At 43.3% G+C, this 24,629-nt stretch overlaps 1 protein-coding gene across 2 annotated transcripts in view; it reads right to left on the bottom strand.

The window, feature by feature from the left end:
- Positions 1-19,463, bottom strand: part of SLC25A13 (solute carrier family 25 member 13) — a 179,144-nt gene extending 159,681 nt beyond the window's left edge. The window contains exon 1 of one of the 2 annotated variants that reach the window (XM_015242032.3): positions 19,253-19,463. In XM_015242032.3, coding sequence (XP_015097518.2) covers positions 19,253-19,267 — 15 coding nt within the window. In that variant the 5' untranslated portion in view covers positions 19,268-19,463. The remainder of the gene's footprint in view (positions 1-19,252) is intronic. The other variant, XM_006207611.4, reaches the window with a different exon arrangement.
- Positions 19,464-24,629: the final 5,166 nt, after the last annotated feature.

The following is a 24,629-nucleotide window of genomic DNA, read 5'->3' as shown; positions in this document are numbered from 1 at the left end:
AAATTCTATCTGATGATCACAGTCTTGTTAGGAAGCCTGGAGAATCAGCTTGGAGCTAAGGCTCCACCAGTGATGCCCGAAACTATCCCAGAAGCACCTGCTGAGAAATCTACCTCAGAACCCACAACAGAAGCAGGCTGCCTGGGCTGCCTGGGCTGCCTGGTAGGAAACTTCACACATGAGCTGCTTCCTCATGTTGCCTCTTCCAAATCTAAGTCACACATGAGCATCTAATTGGCAGAACAAGATCATGCGCTTGTGCCCTGGCTGCAAAGAAAGACAGAAACTGAGTTCTGACTCACACATTCTGGCAGGCAGGTCTTGTAATGTAGGGATTCTCTCCATTCTTTCCATGTAGGAAAGGTAGTCAAGAGATGATGGTGACTCCTGGTTTTTAGTTCAGTGCAAGGAGCTTAGAAGTTGCCCCTCTGTCCTAACCATCGGTAAAAAGCTAAAAAACTGAAAAGTCAACCACTCTCCTGAGATCAATCAGAAAAGTGAGGTCACCAAGTAAACCACTGCAAACCCAAAAAAGGAGGGACAAAAAGGCAGAACCAGAGAATCACAAGAGCTGAAACCCATTAGTTGAAACCTCTGTAGGGACCAATGTGTGTGACCAATTGCTGAAGGCTCAATATGGACAAGACAAGAACTTAAAGAAACCTTAGGGGAACCAAGACATAGGGTACTCCCCACACTGTTTTGAATTTTACCTCCTAGAAATCAACTTGGTTCTCAGTGACTATCAGAAAAATCACCTTGCACTTCCAGCAGGAGGAGAGGAAAAGGAACCATGCTGAAACGCATCAGAGCAGTCTGTTCTTTATAACAAGGTCTGCCTTCCAGAGAAATTATTTAATAAGAGCCTAACCTGCTGGGGTATGATCAGAGCCAGATGCCCAGCAGGAAGGCAAACACCCAGCTCCAGCCACCTCTAGCCAACCTCTCCCACCTAAGGGGAAGAAACAATTGAGAAACACTTGTGAAGTACACTGCCCAGGGACCCGGGCTCTCTACGGACTGAGACCTTGACATAGGACTACAGAACACTTCCTCTCGCTCTACACCATACCACATTACCAAAGGACTGTTCACAGCCGTTCCTTCTATCCAGTACACTATGATCATAGCCTATCCTGGCTATCAAGAAAAAACTACAAAGAATACTAAAAGGCAAACAAAACAAAACACAATTTGAAGAGACAGAGCAAGCATCAAAACCAGACTCAAATATGGCAGGAGTGTTGAGATTATCAGACTAGGAATTTAAAACAACTATGATTAATATGCTAAGGGCTCTGATGGATAAGGTGCAAGAACAGATCTGCAATGTAAGCAGAAAAGAGGAAAATTTAAGGAAGAACTAAAAAGAAATGCTAGAGATCAAAAACACTGTAACAGTAACGAAGAATGCCTTTGACAGGCTTATTAGTAGACTTGAAGCAACTGAGGAGAAAATCTCTGAGCTTGGTAATTCAGTAGAAATTTTCAAAACTGAAAAGCAAAAAGGAAAAAAAAAAAAAAAGACTGAAAACAAAAAAGCCAGAACAGAATATCCAAGACTGTGGGACAACTACAAAAGATGTAATATAAATGTAATGGGAATCCCAGAAGGAGAAGAAAGGACCAGAAGGAATATTTGAAATAACAGTAATTCAGAGTTTCCCCCAAATCAGTGCCAGACACCAAACCACAGATCCATGAAGATCAGAAAACACCAAGCAGGGTAAACAAAATCACTTTAAACATCAATGGTCTAAATGCACCAATTAATTAAAAGACAGATTGTCAGAATGCATTAAAAAATAAGACCCACCTATACACTATCTACAAAAAACCCACTTTAAATATACAGACACATACAGATTAAAAGTAAGTGAATGGAGAAAGATATACTGTGCTCAACACCAATCAAAAGAAAACAGAGTAGCTATATTAATTTCAGACATAACCCATGTTAAAGCAAGGAAAGGTATCAGGGATAAAGAGGGGCAATATATAATGACAAAGGGGTCAATTCTCCAAGAAGATATAATAATCCTCAATCTAACACAATACAAAGCCTAGAAATAGACCTACATAAATATAGCCAACTGATCTTTGACAACGATTCAAAGACAGTCTCTTTGACAAATGGTGCTGAAATGGTACATTTACATGCAAAAAAATGATTCTAGACACAGACCTTACACTGTTAACAAAAATTAACTCAAAATGGATCACAGACCTAAATGGAAAACTCTTCTAACATAGGAGAAAACTTAGATGGCCTTATGGTTTGGTGATCATTTTTTAGATATAACACCAAAGCCATGATCTAGCTGGACATCATTAAAACAGAAATTTCTGCTCTGGGAAAGACATCGTCAAGAGAATGTAAAGATAAGCCAAACACTGGGATAAAGTATTTGCAAAAGAAGAGCCAATAAAAGACTGTTATCCAAAAAACACAAAGAACTCAAAAGTAACAAAACAACTTGCCCAATTAAGATTAAAATATGGGCCAAAGACATCAGACACCTCGCCAAAGATGTATAGATAGCAAATAAGCATATGAAAAGATGCTCCACATTATCTGTCATCAGGAAAATGCAAATTAAAATGAGATACCACTACATACCTGAAAGAATGGCCAACCTCTGGAACACTAAATGCTGGTGAGGATGTGCAGCAACAGAAATTCTCATTGTTTGCTAAGGTAAACGCAAAGTGGTAGAGCCACTTTGGAAGACTGATTGGAGGTTTCTTACAAAACTAAACATATTCTTACCATACGATCCACATTCATGCCCCTCAGTGTTTACCCAAAGGGGTTGAAAACTACATCCACACAAAAACCTGGATGGATGGATGTTTACAGCAGCTCTATTCATAACTATCAAAAGTTGGAAGCAACCAAGATGTCTTTTAGTCAGTGAATGGATACACCGTGGTACATCCAGACAGTGGAATATTACTTAGCACTAAAAAATGAGCTAACAAGCCACGAAAAGACATGAAGGAAACTTAAATGCATGTTTATAAGTGAAAAAAGTCAGTCTGAAAAGGCCACATACTGTAGGATTCCAATTGTATGACATTCTGGAAAAGGGAAAACTATGGAGACAGTAAAAAACATTAGTAGGTTGGGAATACGAGAGGAAAACAGGCAGGGCACAGAGGATTTTTAGAGCAGTGAAAAGACTCTATATGATACTGTAATGACACACACATCATTATAAAATTCATAGAATGATCAATGCCAACAGTCAACTTTAATGTAAACCATGGACTTTGGGTAATTATGACCTGGGATACTTCAGGGTAATTATGTCAATGTAAGCTAATCAATGGTAACAAACGTACCACTGTGATGGGGATGATGGTAACGTTGGAGGTTATGCATCTGTGTGGGGGCAGGTAGTTTATGGGAAATCTCTGAACCTTTCCTTCAATTTTGCTATAAACCTCAAACCATTCAAAAAATAATAATAAAGTCTATTTTTTAAAAATTAAAAGGTCCTGGATAGCCAGGACCATCGAGACGAACCTGATCAGGCAGGCACACACCTGTATAATCTCCCTTTCTTTTCAGAGAATCCTTTAGTAGGCTGGATTCGATTCCAGTATAGTTAAGAAACCTGGAGGTCAAGCAGGTTAATCTGCCCCAAGCCCTAGACCTTTTCCACAGACCAAAACCTAAGGCAGTCAAGTTGCCTTAGGCTAGGGTTTCTTAACTTTGCCCCTACTGATGTTTTGGGTCAGATAATTCTTTGTTCAAGAGGGCTGTCTGGTGCCTTGTAGGATGTTTAGCAACATCCCTGGCCTCTAATTATTAGATGCCAGGAGCAACCCCTTCTCCCAGATGTGACAACCAACAATGTCTACAGACACTGCCCCATATCCCCTGGGGGCAAAACTACCCCGCCTCTGGCTGAGAACCACTGCCTTAGATGCTGTTATACTTGCTCATTCATGCAACGCCTATCAGAAGCCTGTACCAGGCCCTGCGCCAGGCGCTGAGGGAACAACGCCAAATAACCAGAGAAACTGCCCCACGGGAGGGGGTGAGGGGAATGACAGACTTATCAACAAGGGGTTGGTACAAAGTGTGTGATGATGAGTAGTATCGTAAGTTAGAGTGGTGGCAGAACTAACTCTGCTGGAGTCAGGCGTGGCGGAGGTAGTCTTAGGGCTGGAGTCCTTTATTATTGATTACAGCAATTAACACGGCCCAGTCTACTTTTACTGGGGCCTTAATTCTATGCTAGGCTAAAGGTTTTATGTTGGTACTAAAGGCTTTATGCCTGATCTCATTTAAACATCACTAAAACTATCTGAGGTGAAGGGTCTTTAATATCCCCATTCTCCCGATGAGGAAGCTGAGGCATCTAAGATACCGAGTCTTAAATGAGTCGTAGTAAATCACAGAGCCAAAAATAACCCCAGAGTCCAGATCGTTTTCACACTAATTATAATGCCTGCAGGATATGCCAATAAGTTGGCAAACAAAGATAGGGACTTTACACCATCCTTATGAATGGTGCTAGTGGACACCACCACAGCTGAAAGCAATCTGAAATAAAGTCTTTTGGACTTGGCATTATGATACATAAATACCTGTAGTTCAGTGGAAGGCAGACTTGCCTAACGCAGAATATTCTTCTCGGTATTATATGCTGAACTCAGTCTCAATTTTTTTTCCAAAAGAACCAAGGTTACAGTATAATTAGGAACCAGCTGCAATTGTAATTACCACTCCCAATATAATTTGTTACATATTAGCAAGCGTCAAATTACTACTGCTCCTTAAATGAATAAAAACTGATTGTGCTGTTCTGAAGACTGGGATGTGTGTTCCTGATGGGGAACAAAGGAATATAAAAAGTATATGACATATTTATAAAGTGCTGAAAGGTTCTACTTAGGCGATCACAAGTTGCTGGAGCCCAGATAATGCCACAGAAAGTTAAAATGGCTTCTGAGAGAGAATAGTAACTTAATAAATGCAGAGGAAGAGAAAGCAGCAAATCAAAGGACAATAGAAAGTTGCTTTCACTAAATAATACCTTACCTGCTGCACATCAACATCATATAATTGAGGAACAGTCAAGAGCCCAGAAAGAAGTTAAAAGAAAAAGAACAGGAGCCCTCTGCACAGTTAGGATCCTCATCCCAAAGACTGTGCACAATTTCACTGGAGTGAGCCCTGCCCTGCCTCCATCCCCAAAGCCCTCAGACTTTAAACATGACTCTGAGTAATTTCTCTGGTTCCAAACTCACCCAGATGATCACACTTCTTTAAAGCTTACTGTATCCCAGGCCCAGCTCCAAGCTTTACAAACATCAGCACACTGGCCCTCCAAATAGCCCAGAAAGTAAAAACAACCATGCCCCTTTTATAGATGAGAGATAGAGCAACTTGCCCAGAGCCATAATTTGAACACAGTCCATGATTTCAATCATTAGGTTATACTGGCTTTCAGAGAGAAAGAGACAGACACAAGATTAAGAAACCAAGAGAACCTAGAGATTAAAAGAAAATTAAAATACATCAACCCATTGCAATGCCTGGGCCTTATTTAGATGACAATTCAAAAAACTATTTTAAAAATCGTAGGGCAATAAGAGAAATGTGCAAAATGTGTACAGAATAGATATTTGATTATATTGAAGAACCACTGAAATTTCTGTAGACATGCATGACAATATTTTGCTTGTGCATCTTAAAAATCTGTTACAGAGATATAATGATCCAATTTGCGGGATTTGCCTTGAAAAAACTGAGGGGAAGGGAGGACAAGAGAGGGTGCAGTATACATTAAGCAAGACTGGCTATAAATTCATAATTATTGAAACTAGCCAGGAAGGGACATGGGAGTTTGTTACACTCTTCTAATTTTCTATGGAAAATTTCCATAACGAGAAGTTTTTAAAATGCTGCTATGTTTTCAAGGAGTAAAGTCAAATGCTAATTCCTCCCAGAAGATTTTCCAGATTCTGCAACCAGATTTCCATCATAGAATACTATTTGCACCAATTTTATGAGCTTTGCAACTGGATGTTTACATTCTGACTCTATTGCTAATCAGCAATATGACTTCCTGTTTTCTCATCTGTTAGACAGTTAGAAAGAATAAGAACTGAAAGAAAGTAGCATAATCTGGGACAGCACCTAGCAGCGCCTTGCTCCCGGGTTACTGGCATCCTCTCCATATTCACAGCGGCCCAGCTGACTGAGACATCAGCAGACAGCTGAGCCCTAACGGAAAGCTCTCTTGGCTTTCTGAACTAAACAGATTTCCTCCTAAGAATCCGAACCAGCAGAGAGGCTGGACTGGGCTGGCAGCGGGTCCTGCCAGCCGATGATGCGGCACTAGTGAAGGTTCGTGACCTCCTGGGATTGAACAACAAAAACTAAACCGGTTCCCTACCTTTCATCTGACATCAGATGGGAATAGTTTCTCATGTAATACTTAGTGGGGAAGCCAGGTTTAAATATGACAGACAACCCAGGATGCACATAACACAGAAGGCATCCAGGCAAAGATTAATAAACACGTAACACGAAAATTTTTTTAAAAATCAGAAGTGTGCATGAACCAGTTAAACATTAAACAACGGCAACAAATAAATAAATAATGTGTCACAGGACAAAGGGCCAAGGTTCTTAATTTAAAAGGGCTCTTAGAACAAATCAATGTGAAAAGGTAAACAATTTAATGGAAAATTGGGCAAAGGTCAAGACCAGGCTCTTCTCAAACTGCTGGTGGACACCAAAAGCAGGCTAACGGAAATCTCCCAGAAACACCAAAGGAAGAGAACCAGGGGCTGAGCTTTCACTTCTGGCACAGTTCACAGGGGGAAGGAAGTAGAAGCCTCAAATGCAGAGGTGACTATGATAAAGTAAGTGTGCGCAGGCTTACAAGGCATGGAAGCCCTTCCCTGCAGGCAGGGCAGAGTCAGAGGCCTGATGGGTCACCCCCTTTCCTTTCAAGCCACCTGGAGGAGCCAGGACGCTCTTGGGACCAGCTAGTCTGAAACAGTAGCAACAGACATCCCGTTTGGACCTGTTGGGAATGCTTCCCGATGATGCAGCCGGACCTTCTTAGTCAAAAGGGAGCACGTTTCTCCAGGAGCATCCTTTTGAAGCAGCCTCTCTGGTCGCCATGGAGGTTTATTCCACAGCCATGATTCTCTACTGTGTGCCCTCTTGGAGATTACTCAAGCACACCTCCCCTAGTATTTCCCAATTATTATTTTTCATTTTGGTGAGCGGTGGAGGGGATTGTGAAAATGGTTTCTTAGGAAAAGATAAAAGCTTCCAACAAACCACACACATGCAGCAGAAAACCTCCTTCCCCCTTTCACTCTGCCATGGGAGGCAGTCAAGTAAATGAACGATTCAATGAACGCTGTCTGAACGTTACGTCACAGGTACTTTGTGGGACATCTGTTGTCTACAGGAGGTCCCTGTCCTCAGGAGTTTAAAATCTAGTAGGAAACATAAAAAATAAGAAACAAAGGACTGTTTTCCTTCAGAACCTCAGTATCATTATCTCACACCAGACAACTCAAAAATGATTCACTATCTGTTATGGGCTGAACTGGGGCCCCTCCCAAATTCATATGCTGAAGCCCGAAACCAGTATCTCAGAATATGCCTGTATTTGTAGATAGAATAAAGTGGTAATTACGGTAAAATGATGTGATTAAGGTGGACGCTTACTCATGAAGACTAGTGTCCCTATAAGAAGAGGAAATTAGGACAGAGACACAGTGGGAAGGCCACGCCAAGACATAAGGATAACAGAAGCCATCTATGAGCCAAGGAGTAAGGCCTCGGAAGAAGCCAACCCCGTCAACACCTTGCTCTTGGACTTCCAGCCTCCAGAGCTGCGAGAAAATAAATGTCTGTTGTTGACACCGCTCGGTCTGCGGTGCTTTGTTACGGCAGTCTGAGCCAGCTAACACAGCATCACTTAATATAAATGCCTTATTCAAGTTGCTCTAACTGTGCCGTCCTTTTATTTATTTATTTATTTAGGACCCAGGTTCAAGCACTGCACTTGGTTCTATCTCTTTGGGAGCCTTCTTTCACCCAGCCTTTTCACGCATGAGTAACACCGACTTTCTCAAAGTCGGACCAGAGGTCTGACAGAGTGTCCTACTTTCTGGATGCCCCTGATTGCTTCCTCATAATTAAGATTCAAATTCAACAGTTCGGGAAGAATTGCCCAGAGGTCATGTATACATGTCCCATCACATCACACCAGTGGGTGTGCCACGCCAGCTTCTCCCACTTCCTGGTGATCTTAAACTGGATCACAGATTGAGGCTAGTCCTTCGTTCTAACAGTACCTTTTCCCTTCTGTAGTCAGCGAGTAATTGATAGGGAGATACTGTGAGACAACAGGAATTCCAATTATCTCTTACAGAAGGGTTTTAGCATCCATTGAGGACACTTGCCTGAATCAATTATTACCTGCAAGTTGCCAAGTAATCTTTTCTCTTTTTCTAATTGTATCATACCTTCTATCTTATTAGCTGGCATTCTTCAGTAAACAAGAGATTTACCTCCCCACCTCCATCTCACTTTTACTCTTTTGGGGGAGAAATAATAGTCATGGAACAAAGGACTTTTTAAATTCAGTATGTTACAATCTATTTTCAATTGATTCATTTTTACTGTGGTAAAACAAATATAAAATTTAACATTTTAACCATTTTAAGTGCACAATTCAGTGGCACTGAGCACATTCACAGTGTTGTACAGCCATTAGCACTACCCATTTCATCATTCCAAACACAAACTCTGAACCTATTAATTAATATCCAACTGATTTTAACAGCCATTATTTTTTGCAGTTGTGATACACTCATTGTACCATATATGTGTATATACATGTATATATGTATGCGAACACAGGCATACATATGTGTGTGTTTAAAGAATGAAAATCACAATGCAACAGAAAGAACAACTGTGAATATTAAAACTTAGCCAACTAAAACAAACCGTTATGCAAACAGCTGTCGACCAGGAAGGCAACATCCAAACCCACTCACCAAACATAACAGCATAGGAAACAACCGGGAATTATGTGCCTCCTGATGTGAGTACCCAGGAACCTGAGAGAGGCAGTCCACAACCACCTAGGAAGCATTCTAGCCAAAACCAAAGAATAAAAATAAATAAAACCTTAAACTTGATCAAGCTTCCAGATCTAACTATCAATTGTGAGGCAACACTGGGGACAGAAGAATACCAAGGGGTACAATCAGCAGAATTCAAATTGTGGGAAACTACAGGAAAGATGACCCAATTCGCTCATCAAATAAACTGCAAGGAAACACACACAAAAAAAGAGGGGCAGTCAAACCTAGAGATTCACAGCAGTTAAAAGACACATCAACCAAATGCCATGTGTGGACTGTGAATCCTGAATAGAACAAACCAACCCTAAAAACTATAAACTCAGAACATGGATTTTAACATCTTTATAGATGCTTCAAGGAATGAGGAGATAAAATTAACATCCCTTTCCCTAAAACTGAAGGAGAGAACTAAAAAAACAAACAAAATCTGCCCACCAATTTAGAGGAATGACAAGAAACATTCCTGTCTCTGACTGAGCTCTAAATTAAACAAACAGGCTCCCTTTTCTTCCTGCTACACTGTTGCCATGGCTCTATGGCAAGGAATGTGAACAGTGGTTGGATATGTCCCACTTACAAACCACTGTGGAGGATATGAGATGAGAAAGAGCGTGAGGTAATACTAGAAAAGTTAGACAAGAGCCGATACCAAGGAGGCATAAACGGGCTAAGAAGATTAAACTGTATCCTGTAGGCAACATGAAGCCATACCGTGCAGCAAGGTAAATTAAAGAGGGCAATGTAGTACAGTGGGCATGTGCGTGGACTCTGCAGCCAGGCTGCCTGTGTTCAAATCACAGCCCTGCTGCTTGTAAGCTGTGTGACCTTGGGCAAGTCACTTAACCTCTCTGTGCCTCAAGAGACCTAACCACTCTGTACAGATGTGTTTTCCCATCCATATGATGGAAACAATAACAACACGTACATGTCACAGGATTGTTGTGAAGATTAAATTACTTCATGTAGAGAGTGCCTAGAACACCACCTGCCTTTGATAAGTGTTAAATTAAACGTAAGCTGCTGCTACGGTTATTTGTATAAACTTTCTAAGCCTTCAGTTTCTTTGTGAAATGAGGTTACAACACCTTTCCTGCTATCTTGTAGATGATTGCAAAGATCAAATAATGAAGCCTGGGTCTGCATATTATCTAGTTAACCTCCAGAGACTATGAGTTCCTGAAAACAAGTCCAATAGCTTACTCATTTCAGGAAGCTCAGAACTTAGTACAGAAACCGGCATACAGTTGGTATCAATAACACACTTGACTGCACTTTTTAAAAGCTGTGAAGTGCTATACCTGTGAACACAGGTCTGCTCTTAACATGGCCACAAGAGCCAATGTTAGAAGCTTCCTCTGACAGTTCTGGGCAGAATGGAGAGGAAGGTGCTGGGAAGAGACCAAAGGTAACACCAGCTTGGAGCTATGGCAACGCTGGAGCGAGAAAGGAATGAGGACCCGAACATAAAGGGGGGGGGGGGGCAGGACACACTGCTCCAGGGAAGGGGAAGGGTATAACCCCTCTCTTTGCCCGCATCTAACTTCTTGCCAGTGGTGTCTCTCCGGGTTGCCCACACAAGTACTTGGTGAACGAACCAGAAACTACTAAAGGAAAGCTAAGCTGCAGCTGAAAGTGAGGAGTGACCAAAAAGGTGGATTTAATTTTAGCAAGCCAAGTTTGGAATATCTTTGAGACCGATAAGTTGAGCTTTCCAACAGGAAGCCAAAAATGCAAGGCTGGCACCTAAGAGAGCTGGACCGGCTTGGGAGGAACATGGAGCATCACCCGCCAGAGGGAAGAGGATCTCGGGCAGAGGCCAGGGAAACACCAACACTTCAGAAGAAAGCACAAGGACAAAACGAAGCAGGCCACGGAGAACAAAGGACTAATATGACAGGTAAGGGGCCAACAGGAGAGGGCACATCGTGAAAGCCAATGGAAGGTGTTCCAGGAAGGAAGGAGTGGGACACAGGGTCCTGTGAGGCCAGAAATAAGGAGGACAGCACAACAGTTTTAGAACAGAGGTCACTGGATGAGGAGAGGATGTCAAAAAACAGAAAAGGTGTAAGTTCATCTTCAGGAACTTTTAAGTATGGTGCATAGTAAAGAAATGGAGGACAACCCTTATATAAGAATCATACATTCTCTCAATAATAATTCAGAGACATGTTCCAAAATAATGTCTTGGCCCCGAATGTGGAACCAAAATTAGCCCAAAGAACCCTAAAATTTATCCTAGATTTTAATCACTATGTATTTAATTCTGCAAAAAGTTGGGCTGATTTATAATCAAATCAAAAGGTGCTGTACTCTTAGCTCAGAAAGGCAGCTACATTTAATTATACAGTAATAGGAGTTCCAGGCTAATATTCTTCAAACTTCAATGCACATACAATTCCTTGGGGGATCCATTTAAAATATAGATTCTGATGCAATGGAATCTTTGACCTGGGATGAGTCCAAGGATGCTGTAATTCCTATAAGCTCCTAAGTAAAGCCAATGCTGCTGGTCTTTGGACCAAAAATTTTTAGTAGCAAAGCTCCAAGAAGACCACTTAGAGAATCAGATAATTGAAGCAGCCGGACTGGCTAGCCATTATGGTGACTATTCAGTAGATCACGAGCTTAAGGAAAGCACAGCATCTTATGTTCAGGTAGGTCAAATAATACTGATGTCCCCTAGTTTTCAGTTAGGTGGAAATGTCCCAGGTCTCCAACAGACATCTCTTGACATTCCTAAGAATTCCCAAAGTGCTTTCACACACTTCATTTGCTCATCACAGATGTCAGTGATGGCCCCTGTTTCCCCCAGGGGGATACTGACCCCCCCTGCCCCGAGAAGTCAGACTTGTCTGTGTTCTCTCTATCAGTGGAAACAGCAGACCTAGGTTCTCTTGCCTTCTAATCCAGGACTCTTTCATTAAATTAGACCTACTGGGTTTTTTTTTTCCTAAAAGAAGTTCTTACAGCCTTTGCCCACATGAGAAAGCGGTGCTGACAGAGCAGTCGGGGGTCCTCTGCAGCTCAGACTACACCTGTGACCGAGATCGGACATAATGCAAATCATGCCTAACTCAGAAAAACTAAGAAACATGCACCTAGGTCTAAAAGCCTGTTCAAATCAGGGCTCCAGGACATGTTACCCACAAATATGGTACCTTGGCATGCTTGGTATCTTAACCTGAAGGAGTTTGAGAAAACAGTAGGAGCAGAAAGGTCATTCTAACTCCCCTACCTCCCGCACCCTTCTGTTCCTGAAACCAGTCATAAAACTCCCCTGCGAAGGGTGACCTCCCTGGACCAGAAGGAGGGAAGGCATTCTTATCACCGAAGATGGGAAAGCTGAAGACGAGAAATCTGCACACACGAATCTTGTTAAACTCACCCTTAGGTAGAAATAGCTTCCTAGTTATTTCTTCACCATTTACTATCCCTAGCCCAAACTCCTTTGTCTTGTTAATTCTTTACAAGTTTATTTTCCTTTGTCTAAAAGGTATAAAAGCTTTCTGCTCTGGTCACTTTCATTCTCTTGTAAAGGCTCTTATGCACACATAAAAATTCAATAAAACCTGTATGCTTTTCTTTTCTTAGTCTGTCTTTGTCATTTTAATTTTCAGACCCAACGAGGCACCCTACAGGGTTGTGGGAAATTTTCCTCCCCTACACTTACTTATACAATTTTCTTACAAATTGTACTACTGTCTTATGTCTTATGCAAAAGATATTTTACCAGAAAACAGTAAGTGTATCTTGAAATATCTCTCATATCAAGTCAACAGTTTTCATGGAAAACATGTGGAAACTGTGACTACATGGGAAATCAAGACAAAGCTACCAGCCTAATAACAGCCATTAAATAGAGTGGTTTATTTAGGTTGAATTGCTAAGAATTTCAACACTGCCAACTTTGCTATGTTGTCAGCACCTATAGTCAAAAGGAACCATCCAGGCCTATTTTCACTCACGCAGCTACACAGCAAATTGCCAAAGGAAATGGTGAGCACGAGTACTCTCTTATAAACGTTTCCAACCAACAAACCAGACCACCCCTCTACAAATCAGCCACTGGAAATAATTCTGAGCTAAGAGACCAGAGCCACAATTCATGGGGTTGATCTGACCCAACAAAAGGGTCTGGTTAAACAGGCCATGAAAAAAGGGCTTGCTCAGTTGCTATTAAGTACTTTGCTAAGGGAATTACATCACTGCAACAAGGGCACATCCTCCCTATTGCCAAGCAGAAGCAACCCATCTGCAGATTCACACATGCTTCAGATCCAAGACCCACCCAAAGACATTCAAGGGAATGTGCAGGAAGGATAGGTGCTTAGGAACCAGCAAATGCAGAGCAGGGAGAGTAGGAATGGACCATGTGCAGCAGACCTGATCCTCACAGCCCATGGAGAACACAGGAAGGAATGCTTCCTTGTAAGAATTCAACAAAAGCAGAGAGGTCACAGAACGAACAGAAGGTCAAAGGGGCAGAAGGAGTCAGAGTTCCTCTAGCAATCTTATAAAAGAACTCAATATCCACGAAGACCTGATCCCTGGTTTTCTCACCCTACACACTGACTTTGAACCCTTCCCCTCCCTCTCCCCACTCCCTATTTTCTATTTGCTGAACAACACTTGCAAAGCCCTGTCACCTAACTAGGGAACACTGACAACACGTGGGCACCCAACTAGGTTAGCCAAGAGGAGGCTGCGAGACCAGGGTTACGTTACTCTTTGCAACATTTCCCCCCTCAAAGCACCTACTCTGATAAAGAAAACCACGAGACAAAAGGACCTTTCAATTCATTTGGTGATAAAACCGATATTCTAGGATAATTACAAAACTGTATGAGCTTGATGCCTAAGCACCAAGGAGACAAGGGGCAGAAAGGCTGAAAAGAAACTGCCAAGACAGAAGAGAACTTGCAGGGCCCTTATGCATCCTTCTTCTGAATGGACATGCTAAGGCTTTGTATTTCTCTCACTGCTCTCCCTCCTTACTCCACAGAGGGACCACCAGAGGATTAACTGAAGCAAAGAGCATGAAAACAGCCTGCAGCCATGGCTGGCAATCTTAGAAGCACATTTGATTCACTTGGGAGATTTCAAAGACCCCTGAGGCTCACAACACAGCCAAGTCCAATTAAATCAGAACCTCTGGAGGAGACCCAGGCATCAGCCGTTTTACACCTGTCTGGAGGACTACAGTGTGCTGAGAACCCCTGGCCTACAATAAGGCAAAGGGGTTTCACGGGAACTTGGACCAATTACAGTTTTTTCTAGGACTCCACTGCTTCAGCTGGTAAAAAGGGACAGGACGATGAGGGAAGGAATGAGGACCACTGTGTTATGTAAACCCCAAGGCCTATCCAGCTTCATCAGTTTAACAAACTCTAAATCCAAATCTCAGGGAAACCACGGGAACTGACCATCATCATGATGGCATCAAAACAATTCAAACTTTCTTTCCTTCCTGTCCAGCACAAAAACTGGTCGGCTTTATTATGATACCAAATACCTAGCAGTTTTTAAACCATAGGGAGAGAAAACCTTAAACTTGAAATACAAAACCTTTAACTTAAATATGAACACCACTGACTTGTACTCTTTAAATGAGTGAACTGTCTGACCTATGAACTATATCTATCTCAATAAAGCTGTTTAAAAAAGAACAGGCATACGACAACTTCTGGCCTGTGCACTACAGTTTGAAAGCCACTTAACAACGACGCATACACTCAGCGCAAAAGCATTCTACAGGTACAAACTACTGAACTGGGATGATCAGGAAATACACGTGCCCATAATTGATGGCATGTGAATTCTCACCTGTACCTCTGTAAACAGAGTCCTTTTTAAGGCCGAGAAAGGCAGAGCAGGGGTGAAGAGAACAGACTGACAGGGTTCAAATTCAGGCTGCACTGCTTATTCTCTGTACAACCCTGAGGAAATTACTTGACCTCTCCGGACCTCAGTTTTCCCACCTGTAAAGCGAGGACAAAAATAGACCGCAGCTACTTCTTGGTATTATGAAAACGGAGTTACTTGTAAGGCACTTGGGAGAATGTCTGGCACACAGTAAGCACTGTGTGAGTCCAAAAAAAAGTCTAGTTTACAGTTACAAGACTTAAATATAAGTCTTTAAGAGAGGCCTCTAGTTTCCCCTCTCAAGCCATCTCCCCCCACCGCCATAACTCTCCTCTGCACCGTGCTAAACTACTAGGCAGACAGTACGGTGGAGAAGGTATGGAGCACAGACTGGATCCAGACCAGCTCATTTGAACCCCAGCACCTTCACCTTTTAATTATCAGATCCTAGGCCACTTACACACCTCTTGGCATCTCAGTCTTCATCTATAAACCAGAAATGATGGTACATAACTCACAGGACCGTTAGAGGCATTAAGTGAGTTAGTTAATAATGAAAAACATTTAGAACTGAAACTCACATCTAGTAAACACTCAGTAAGTGTTAGCCACGCTATTTATTTTATTGCCTGCAATCCCTTAAATGCAGCAGGTGCTGCACTTCTCTGCCCTTCATTTGCTGTTTCCTATCACTGGAATGGTCCTCCTCTTCCCCCATCCACTCCTGCTGAAATAGCACTACCCTTGAGACATTCCCTCCCCTCACTCCCTCAGAAACTGGCTCCTTCCCTGATGTCCTCCTAGTCCTTGTGATGGCATTAAACCTAGTTGGGGCACTTCCAGGAAAGGATTTAGCCTGTGGTATGGCTGTGGTCTTCTTGAAGGCCCAAAGGTCCAGGTCATCTTTGTATCTTTAGCATAGTCGCATTTGGAAGAACGCAATACACACAATTCTAAATGAATCAATGATCATGGCAACAACTCAAGCCAAGAATGGAACAGCAATACTAAGCGTGCCAGCCCTGCAGGCCAAATCTTCACTATTATTAATGATTTAGTTTGTCTCCAAATTTTCTCCTTTTAGTTCTGAGCTGATTTCACTCAAGTTATTCATCCATGTCCTGTTTACACCTGAACATTTCTCATGTCTGAACTCAAGGGAGCATTCTCTAACTTTGAACAGGTCTGCCTAGTTTAATTTCATCCTTCTTAATGTATAAACTCAACCAATGACAAAGAGGGAATGCCAGCTACAACCAAAGGGGGGAGGGGGGAAGACAAGGATAACTTCTCTATTACTCCTTTCTAAAAATGCATTTTTTGTAGAGATATAAAATATAATTTTAAAAACTCATTTTCATTTTAATACATGTAGGACAATGTTTGGAAATTTTTTAAAGAAACACTCAAAACAACACAAATAGTACAGGCGTAACACCTATCATGTACCATTTAACAAGGGAACACATAAGGATCATGCCTACAAAAGTAGGCAGCAGGAGAATGGAAGCTTTTTGAGTTCATCTCAAAATACTGTTTTAGATCAATGTTCTTTCAGGAAAAAACAAATACCTCTTGCATCAGTAATCTCCATGCAGAAATTAAAATAAAAGCAGACCAAAGACCAGATTCTCAGCCTTCCTATTTATACTATTTAAAGGAAGAGGGACAGGAATAGTCAGTTACATTTGAATACATAAAAGACAAAAAAAGAATAAATGGTCAAGAGATCAAGTAGTTGCTAAGTGTGGCTAAATTCATCCAGAAAATATCAAATCTGTTTAAATATTCAAATAATTCACCATAGTGACTACAGGAATTCACCTACAACTGTTGGGTTTCAGATTCTGGACCCAATTCCTCAGACACTCCGCTGAGGTGGGCTTCTCTCCCAGTCAGGATCCTCAGTTAGACAGACGATGTCATTCCTACCGCCAGATAAGACTGTTAAGCCTACGGCTCTGTGTTCAACAGGGCAAAATAGCAAATAGCATGGTCTTTAACTCAGGCTGCCCAGCACTGACAGAATCACCCCATAAGAAGAGTTCAAAGACAAATAAATAAGGACCTAGGACTAAGGTGGACCATCGCAGCTCATCTGGGGACCTTTTAAGACTACATTTACTGCACTGCTCTTGAGCTACAATGACAGACGTTACAAGAAATGGCTTTATGGAACCCACAAACATAAACCTGTGGTCATGAGCAGTTTTGAATGCAGTCTGCTCACTGCACATAAAAGGACACGGAGAGAAATTGCCCTCATGTAGCAGAACAAGGAGACCTCTCTTCCAAGTAACTGACCTCACTGATCACTTCCTTTTTGCTATGGCTGCTAGAAAATTCAGTCACCTCCAGCAAATACATACATCCTTATTTTCCACTATGCTTAATCTTAGCTTCATCTTGCTTTCCCTTTATCCTGTTTTCCTCATCTACTCTGCCTTGATTTTGTTATGTCTTTTTGGACTGTAAATATATGCATATAGGACGTGAGCCATCAGGAATCCTAAAAAGAGGCAAGATTAAATGAATAAATAACCAAAAACACAAGTTCCCAAAGAGTGAAAATGAAATGTTTCATTTTCCCTGACTCTCACTGGCTGGCTGAAATTCAACTGCACTTACTGATATGATGTGACAGTTTAATAAAAATACAACCAAAAAGTTAAACCTGCTTCCATGTCACTGATTCTACTTTACACTAGTTCATCAGTCTTATAACTCCATTTATGTGCATACTCCTCAGTTTAGGCTCCTTGATTACTTTACCTCCAAATTAAGTAAAATTATTTAATTCATCTACAGATATAAAGATGACAGTCAACTGTGGGTATCTACTCCCAGCTACTCTCCTGGAAGAAGTTATCTTTACAGAACTAATTCATACCAAGACTTTTACTCTGATTGCAAACAAATTTAATGCAAAGAAAAGGTCAAGGGCTATTATGTTTGAAAGGGCTAATGTAGGTTCCAAAAATGAATTCCAGTGATCCTCAGAGAATCTACCTACAACAGTTTTAAAGTTACATATGTGTGTGTGTGTGTGTATATATATATTTGCACATGCACACCCAGAGTACACTCCCTAGGCTGAGAACTCAGAGTAATTACAGAAAAGAGAAGGGCCACTTAGGCCAGATAGTCTAGGAACAGGGAGAAGCCTGCACATTTGGGGAGCCTGGAGAAACTTCAGTCACAGAACAGCATTTAAATGTATTTGTCTGCTTACAATTTCCATTGCAAATGTGATTAGTTTGCTTGAATAAACAGGAATATGATGTGTTGGCCATGTTTTCCTCTTGAGGGTTATCACAGAGTTTTGATTAAGGACAAATGTTTAAAATGTTAGGTACATTTAAGTTCACTGCACTTAAAATGAGCTAAGAAGTTGTATAGACTTGATTAAAGGGCTGCCTTGGTGAACTTAAAAATTAAAAGCAATAAATTCCAATGAGTCAAGTGATTGGGACTAAATATGGTATTCTGCCAGAAAAGTTGAAGTGGAGTCCAAAGAGACTGAAATGGTGTCCAGGTTTCAAAAAATGGTGAAAGAGGAAAGGTCAAGCTGTCGGAGCTGCCTTTCCTCTGGGTTAGTGAATGAGTCACATTACGCAGAATTCCTTTTAAGTAGGACTTCACAGGAGTTACAAGCTCCCAGGACAATCTGTTCTGTCATTTCTGAAAAGAAGCCTCTCAAACGCTGTGGCCGGTATGTAAGTGTTGTCAGATGCGCGGAGAAGGATGAGAAAGGTGGGGGTGGTGGGGGGAGGGCCTCTGGAGTTTTTAGCACAGGCGCGCTGGCCAACTCTCCCTGGCAGTCTCCAAAACGGAAGTCAAGGTGACTTCCCCACCCGCGGGGAGGCGGAGCCTTTGAAACCTAATAGGATCAGGCTTCAGGCCCGTGCCCCCTAGAAGCAGCTCGGGTCAATAATAACTGGGGTCAGGAGCGCGCTGGCGTGGCCGGGGGACCTGCTGACCCGAGACCTCCCGTGCCCCGGGCCCACCGCAATCGCGCCCGCTCCTCCTCGTGGGCCTTGGCTCAGTCCGCCAGGCGCCGACTCCCCTCTCGGGCCAAGTGGGAGGGTCCAGCCGGCAAAGTTTCTGCTGCCAGGTCCGGCCCCGAGCCCCGGGCCTCGCTCCCGGCACTGCACGCCTGTGCTGCCCAGGAGCAAGGTGGAACAGCAACCCCGCGGCCTTTCCAGCCCAGCAGGTGAACGCCCGGGCCCCGCGCAGGGAACTGAGGGCTTACCTTGGCGACCGCCATGCTTCGCCCCGGGTGCGGGCGGCTGCGGGACGTTCTCACCAGCTCCCAGGCGCTGCGGGCCCCCGCGGCTCACTTCCCGTCCCGACGGCGGCGGGGGCGGCGATACAGCCCGGCAGCCTGCGCGCCAGGCCTGCCTCCCCACGCCCTCCCGCCGGCGCGGGTCATGCGGGCGCCGCCAGCCCATTGGCTGGGCCGGCCCGGGGCCGCCGGGCGCGCGTGATCCGGACGGCCTCTGCCCTGCTGCGGGGCGGGCCTGGGTCCGGGGGCGGCGGACCGAGCTCGCGCACGTGACCCCGGCTGCCTCGTACGGCCGCGGCGACCTCTTCGGCAAGGGCCGAGGTGCGGTGGCTGGGTGCAGTCCTGTCTTTTGGGAGCAGGTGGCCTCGGGAGGGACTGTTGGCTTCGGCTGGTCCCTGGGGCCACACCAGGGCCCTGGAAACCCGTGGGCAGGGCACACAGCCTGGGAAAGTTGAGAACTCCACCAGGTCACATGTTTAGCCAGGTGTTCCTTGTCAGTTCCCTTTAAAAGGGGCTCCACTCAGCAGGGCCATATAATGCAGGAAAGTAGCAAAGTAATGTCTCTGGCAAGGCTACTTTTAGGTCAGATTTGGCAAACTCGAAGTCCTACACAGGTGTATGCAGTGCAGAACATATGTTTGTGGGGCTACTTCATTTCAGTCCTGCATATAGGGTGGTAGAGGTCAAAGACAACCACCCCCCCCCCAAAAAAACAGGCCTTACTAAAATAAGCATGTGAAAATTTCAATGAAAAAATTGAATGTATAACCTCCAGAGGTCTTACTCCTCTTTCTAAGAATTTCATTCATTTGTCCCTGCTGTCAAGGCCTGTAATTAAGGCAATGATGGTCAGGTGACAAGGGCTTTAAATGTTTTGTGGATTATGGCTAGAACTTACCAGCAAAAGTGTTTCCTATGAATCATTTTAATTAGTTAACGCTGATTGTCTCTTATGTGCCAGGCACTGTGTTAGGTACTGGGAACAGCAAAATGACTTGAGAGATGGACCTACCCCCTAAAGAAAGTAAGGGCTAGTGGGAAAGCACGCACATAAATAGTTAACTTGGATATAACCTGTTAAGGCAACAACCTCTTCCCAGGGCACTATGGGAACAATGAGGACAGGGGAAGCCCCTTAGAGGAGACGATGCCTAACCTGAATGAAGAAATGTGGCTGTGTATTAATCCAGTGAGGTGGAGGGGAAGGGTTTCCCAGTCAGAGAAAAGAAGCAGGAGAAGCAGGACACCCAGAAATGGCTGAGGAAACGTAGCAAGTTATGAAAGTGGTTGGTAATGAAGGGTAACGCGCTGTGGAACTGGCGGAAGAGGGGTCTGGACGGGTAGGTGGGAACCGTGTCATGAAGGGTGTTGGGTGCCATGCTGAAGGGTGTGCACCTTCACTGAAGGGCTCCAGGGCAGGTGGCATGGCCAGGGTTACAATGCAGATGGATCAGTCTGCCTGTGGTGTGGAGGATGGGGCATATTGAAATATCCAGACCAGACAGGCTGAGAGCCTGAAACTAGAGACTGGATAGGGCTAGAGGAATACAGAGGCAAAATTAGTCATATATGGGGGTAGATGAGAGAAAGGAAGTCACCTAGTCTTGCACAGTGGCCCCTGGTGTGGATGTTAGAAGGACACCAGAGATCAGCAATAGGAGTGTTTTGAAGTGTGTGTCTTGCCTGTAAGCAGAATGTATGTGCAGTATACAGCTTATGTTGCAAAAGCCAAAGAAAGAAGTATTTCAAAAAGGAGCGATTAACATACTCTCAAGAGGTCGAACAAAGACCCGAAAGACTTGAATGTGTTCAGAGGTAGCAGAGAAAGACCAACCAAGGAGTGAAAGAATAAAGACAAAAGGAAAAGCAAGAGATCTGATAGAGAAGAGGATGGCAGGGGACAAGTCTAAAGCTCATGTGGAGTGGTGGCCCTGGCTGCTATAAAGGTGCAGAGAAAATACAACCTCATGTAACCAAGACCACATCATATACTGCGTATTTATCTTTAAAGGCATCACTGACGCTCTCCTTTTATAATGTAGATAAATTTCAAAATTTTAATGTGGTAAAATATACATAACATGAAATCTACTATCTTAAATTTTGTGTCCACTTCAATAATGTTAAGTACATTCACATCATTGTACAACCAATCTTCAGAAATCTTTTCATCTTGCAAAACTTCGCACCTATTAAACAACCATGCCCATTCTTCCCTCCCTCGAGGCCCTGCAACCACCATTCTACTTTCTGTCTCTATATATTTGACTAATCTCAGTACTTCATAAAAGTGAAATCATACAGCATTTGTCTTTTTGTGACTGGCTTATTTCATTTAGCATAGTGTCCTTAAAGTTCATCCATGTTTTAGCATGTGTCAGAATTTTAAGACTCCTTAAGACCAAATAATGTTCCCTTAACTTTTAAAGAAAAAAAAAGTAGAAACAGAATCAAGAATCTGTTAGATATTTTCTTGGAAAATTCAGGAAATCATAGTAGTGACAAAAAAAAATCACTCATAATTCTATCGCTAGAGTCAGCTGCTGTTAACATTTCACTGTTTTCTTCAAGTCTTGCTACCTTTATGTGTATAGAGAGAGAGCATCATTTTTTGAATCATACTCTGAATGTAAGTGTTATACGGCTGCCCTCACAAAGCCACCATGCACTTGGTGGCTGACAACAACAGGAATTTATTCTGTTCCAATTCTGGAGGTCAGAGTTCCAGAATGAACCTTAAGGGGCTAAAGCCAAGGTGTCAGCAGGGCCACACTCCCTCCAGAAGATTTAAGGGAGTATCTGTTTCTTTGCATTTTCCAGGAGCTCATGGCCCCTTCCTCCATCTTCACAGCCAGCGTACACAGCATCTTCTGTCTCTGACTCTGTTTCCTTCACATCGCCTCTTCTGTCTGTGATCTCCCTGGGCCTTCCTCTCATAAGGACACTTATGATGGCTTTTGGGGTCCACCCAGATAAACCAGGATAATCTTTCCACCTCTATGTCCTTAACATAACCATATCTGCAAAGTCTATGCCCTATAAGGTAAGATTCATAGGCTCCAAGGATTAGGATGTGGGCATTTTGGGGGAGCCATTAGTCTACCTACTGAACTCACCACACTATGGATGCAAATGTAACCACATATGAATAAAAGAGTATTTCAACTGACATTTGGCGTCAGACTCAGTTAATTAAGCTTTCTCTGCCCTGCTAGAATTCCTCAAAATATGAGATTTTTAAAAGAGTTAAGCTGTCACAAACCCTGAAATAGGAAGGATGCTCCTTGACTTCCACGTGACCTATAAACAATAGCGTGACGTGAAACATTATCTGACAAGATAAAGTATAAGCTGGCTGGGCACCTGACACTTGGTCTCATCCTGACAGGCCTATGTGCCCTCCCGATAAGTGACTGTGTCATAGTTGTCCCTCCTGTCTGTCTCCAAACCACCTTCTTCCCTGCCATTTAAAAGAAGCTGGCATTGAATTGTGACTGAAGAGACCCTGTTACGGGTTGTGTCCTCCAGAAGTCCTAGTCCCCATGACCTTAGAATGTGCCTTATTTGGAAATTCAAGATGTAATTAGTTAACATGCAGTGATACTGGAGTAGTGCGGGCCCTTAATTTACTAGGACTGGTGTCCTTGTAAGAAGACATAGAAACACACCAGGACAAGCCATGTGATAAACAAGCAGTGATGATAGAGACATGGCTGCAAACCAGCGGACACCAAGGATCAACAGTCACCACCAGAAGCTAAGGAGAGGTAGAAAGGATTCTACCCAGAGTCTCAGAGGGAGTGTGGCCCCGCCAGCACCTTGATTTAGGACTTCTAGCCTCCAGAACTGAAAGAAAACAATTCTGTTGTTTGAAGCCACCCAGTGTGTGGACCTGTGTGATGACAGCCCCGGGAAACCAATACAAACCCCCAGGCCACCTGTGTCTTGTAGCACCGGATGCCAACATGGCCTGCTGGGAAAGCAGCCAATCCAAATCTTGGCGAAAACTGGGGGCTGACACACAGCCTGAGTGTCAGCCTAAGCCTGGGGTTCAGAAAAGTGAGCAGTGTGTCCTGGTCTGAGCTTTCACCTTCCCCGAGCAGCTGTGCCATGCACATATCCTTTGACCACGCTTGAAAGATCTGATTTTCCTCAGCTCTGTTAAAAACAAACAAGCAAACAAAAGGCACCACGACCGCCACTAGCACGCTCCCAAATTAGATTGCAGAAAAAGGTGTCCAGCAAGAATGCTGGCAAAACACATCATCTACCAGGAATTTCAGGCATGTAACCATAGACTGCAATAATGACCCTTTGTGTGTATTGCATTTTGCAGAGAGAAGACTAGGGCTGATAAACGTGGGTGACAGAGCGAAAAGAGGACCATGAAACAAGTTAATGAAGAGTTCCCAAGTGCTGACCTTACAGCTGAGACTCACTGACTCAAGGACACAGAGAGCCCCTCTCTTGTGATCCTTTGTTTGTGGAATCCTGCCAAGTGTCACACCAAGCATGATAAGGCTTCCCTGAGAGTGGGCTGCAGGCAGCTCAGAAAGGAATATGATTCAGCTTCTTAGTGGATCCAAAGGAGAAAGCTATGTCAACATTTTTAGTTAAAGCAGGAAGGGGAGGGAGGAGGTGAGTCAGGATGGGGAAACATAAGACACCTTGAGTAAGTGTGATTGAGAACACATCCCCAAAGCTTTGAGATCTTATGCTCTGAGAGCAGGGCCTTGAACAGTCAGTTTCTGAGAGCAAAGCAGGTATACCAGTACATGAACACCTCCCCCAACCTCAGCAGAATACAGGGGGACCCTCAGTTTCATCCAGATAAAATGTGAGCATTGGAAGTTACCCCAAAATGGAAGTGGTGACCACACTAGCCACCACCATGGTTCTGCTGGGGAAAAGGGGTCACAGTTACTAACTTTACAATACAATATGGTCTATCACAGTGTCCTGGTCAATAGCCAAATACTCCAGTTCAGTGATAAAAGATTAGATTCACAATGCACTCACGTTATATAGAACTTTGCAGGAGGCAAAGGAAGCTTCTAAAGTCTGATACAGCCACTACAAATTTGGGCATAAATATAAATACCCGGTTTCAAGTCAAGTCCCCATCCTATAAGGCTTACTGGTGAAGGTATCTTGAACTGGTATTGGGGTGACAGATGGTATTTAGTACCCGAAAAAGCTCTCAGCTCTAAGATGTATGTGATTGCTGCATATCCCAAGAGCGCAAAGAACTCCCCGGTAAGATGGAGCGCGTAGCTCTCGCTGACCAGCATCCATGGGATGAAACACATTATTTATACTTCCATGCTGCCTCTGCCAACATAGT

This window comes from Vicugna pacos, chromosome 7, assembly GCF_048564905.1.
Source record: "Vicugna pacos chromosome 7, VicPac4, whole genome shotgun sequence".
Taxonomy (NCBI): domain Eukaryota; kingdom Metazoa; phylum Chordata; class Mammalia; order Artiodactyla; family Camelidae; genus Vicugna; species Vicugna pacos.
The sequence above is the reverse complement of the archived record's forward strand: the minus strand, read 5'-3'. Positions and strand labels throughout refer to the sequence as shown.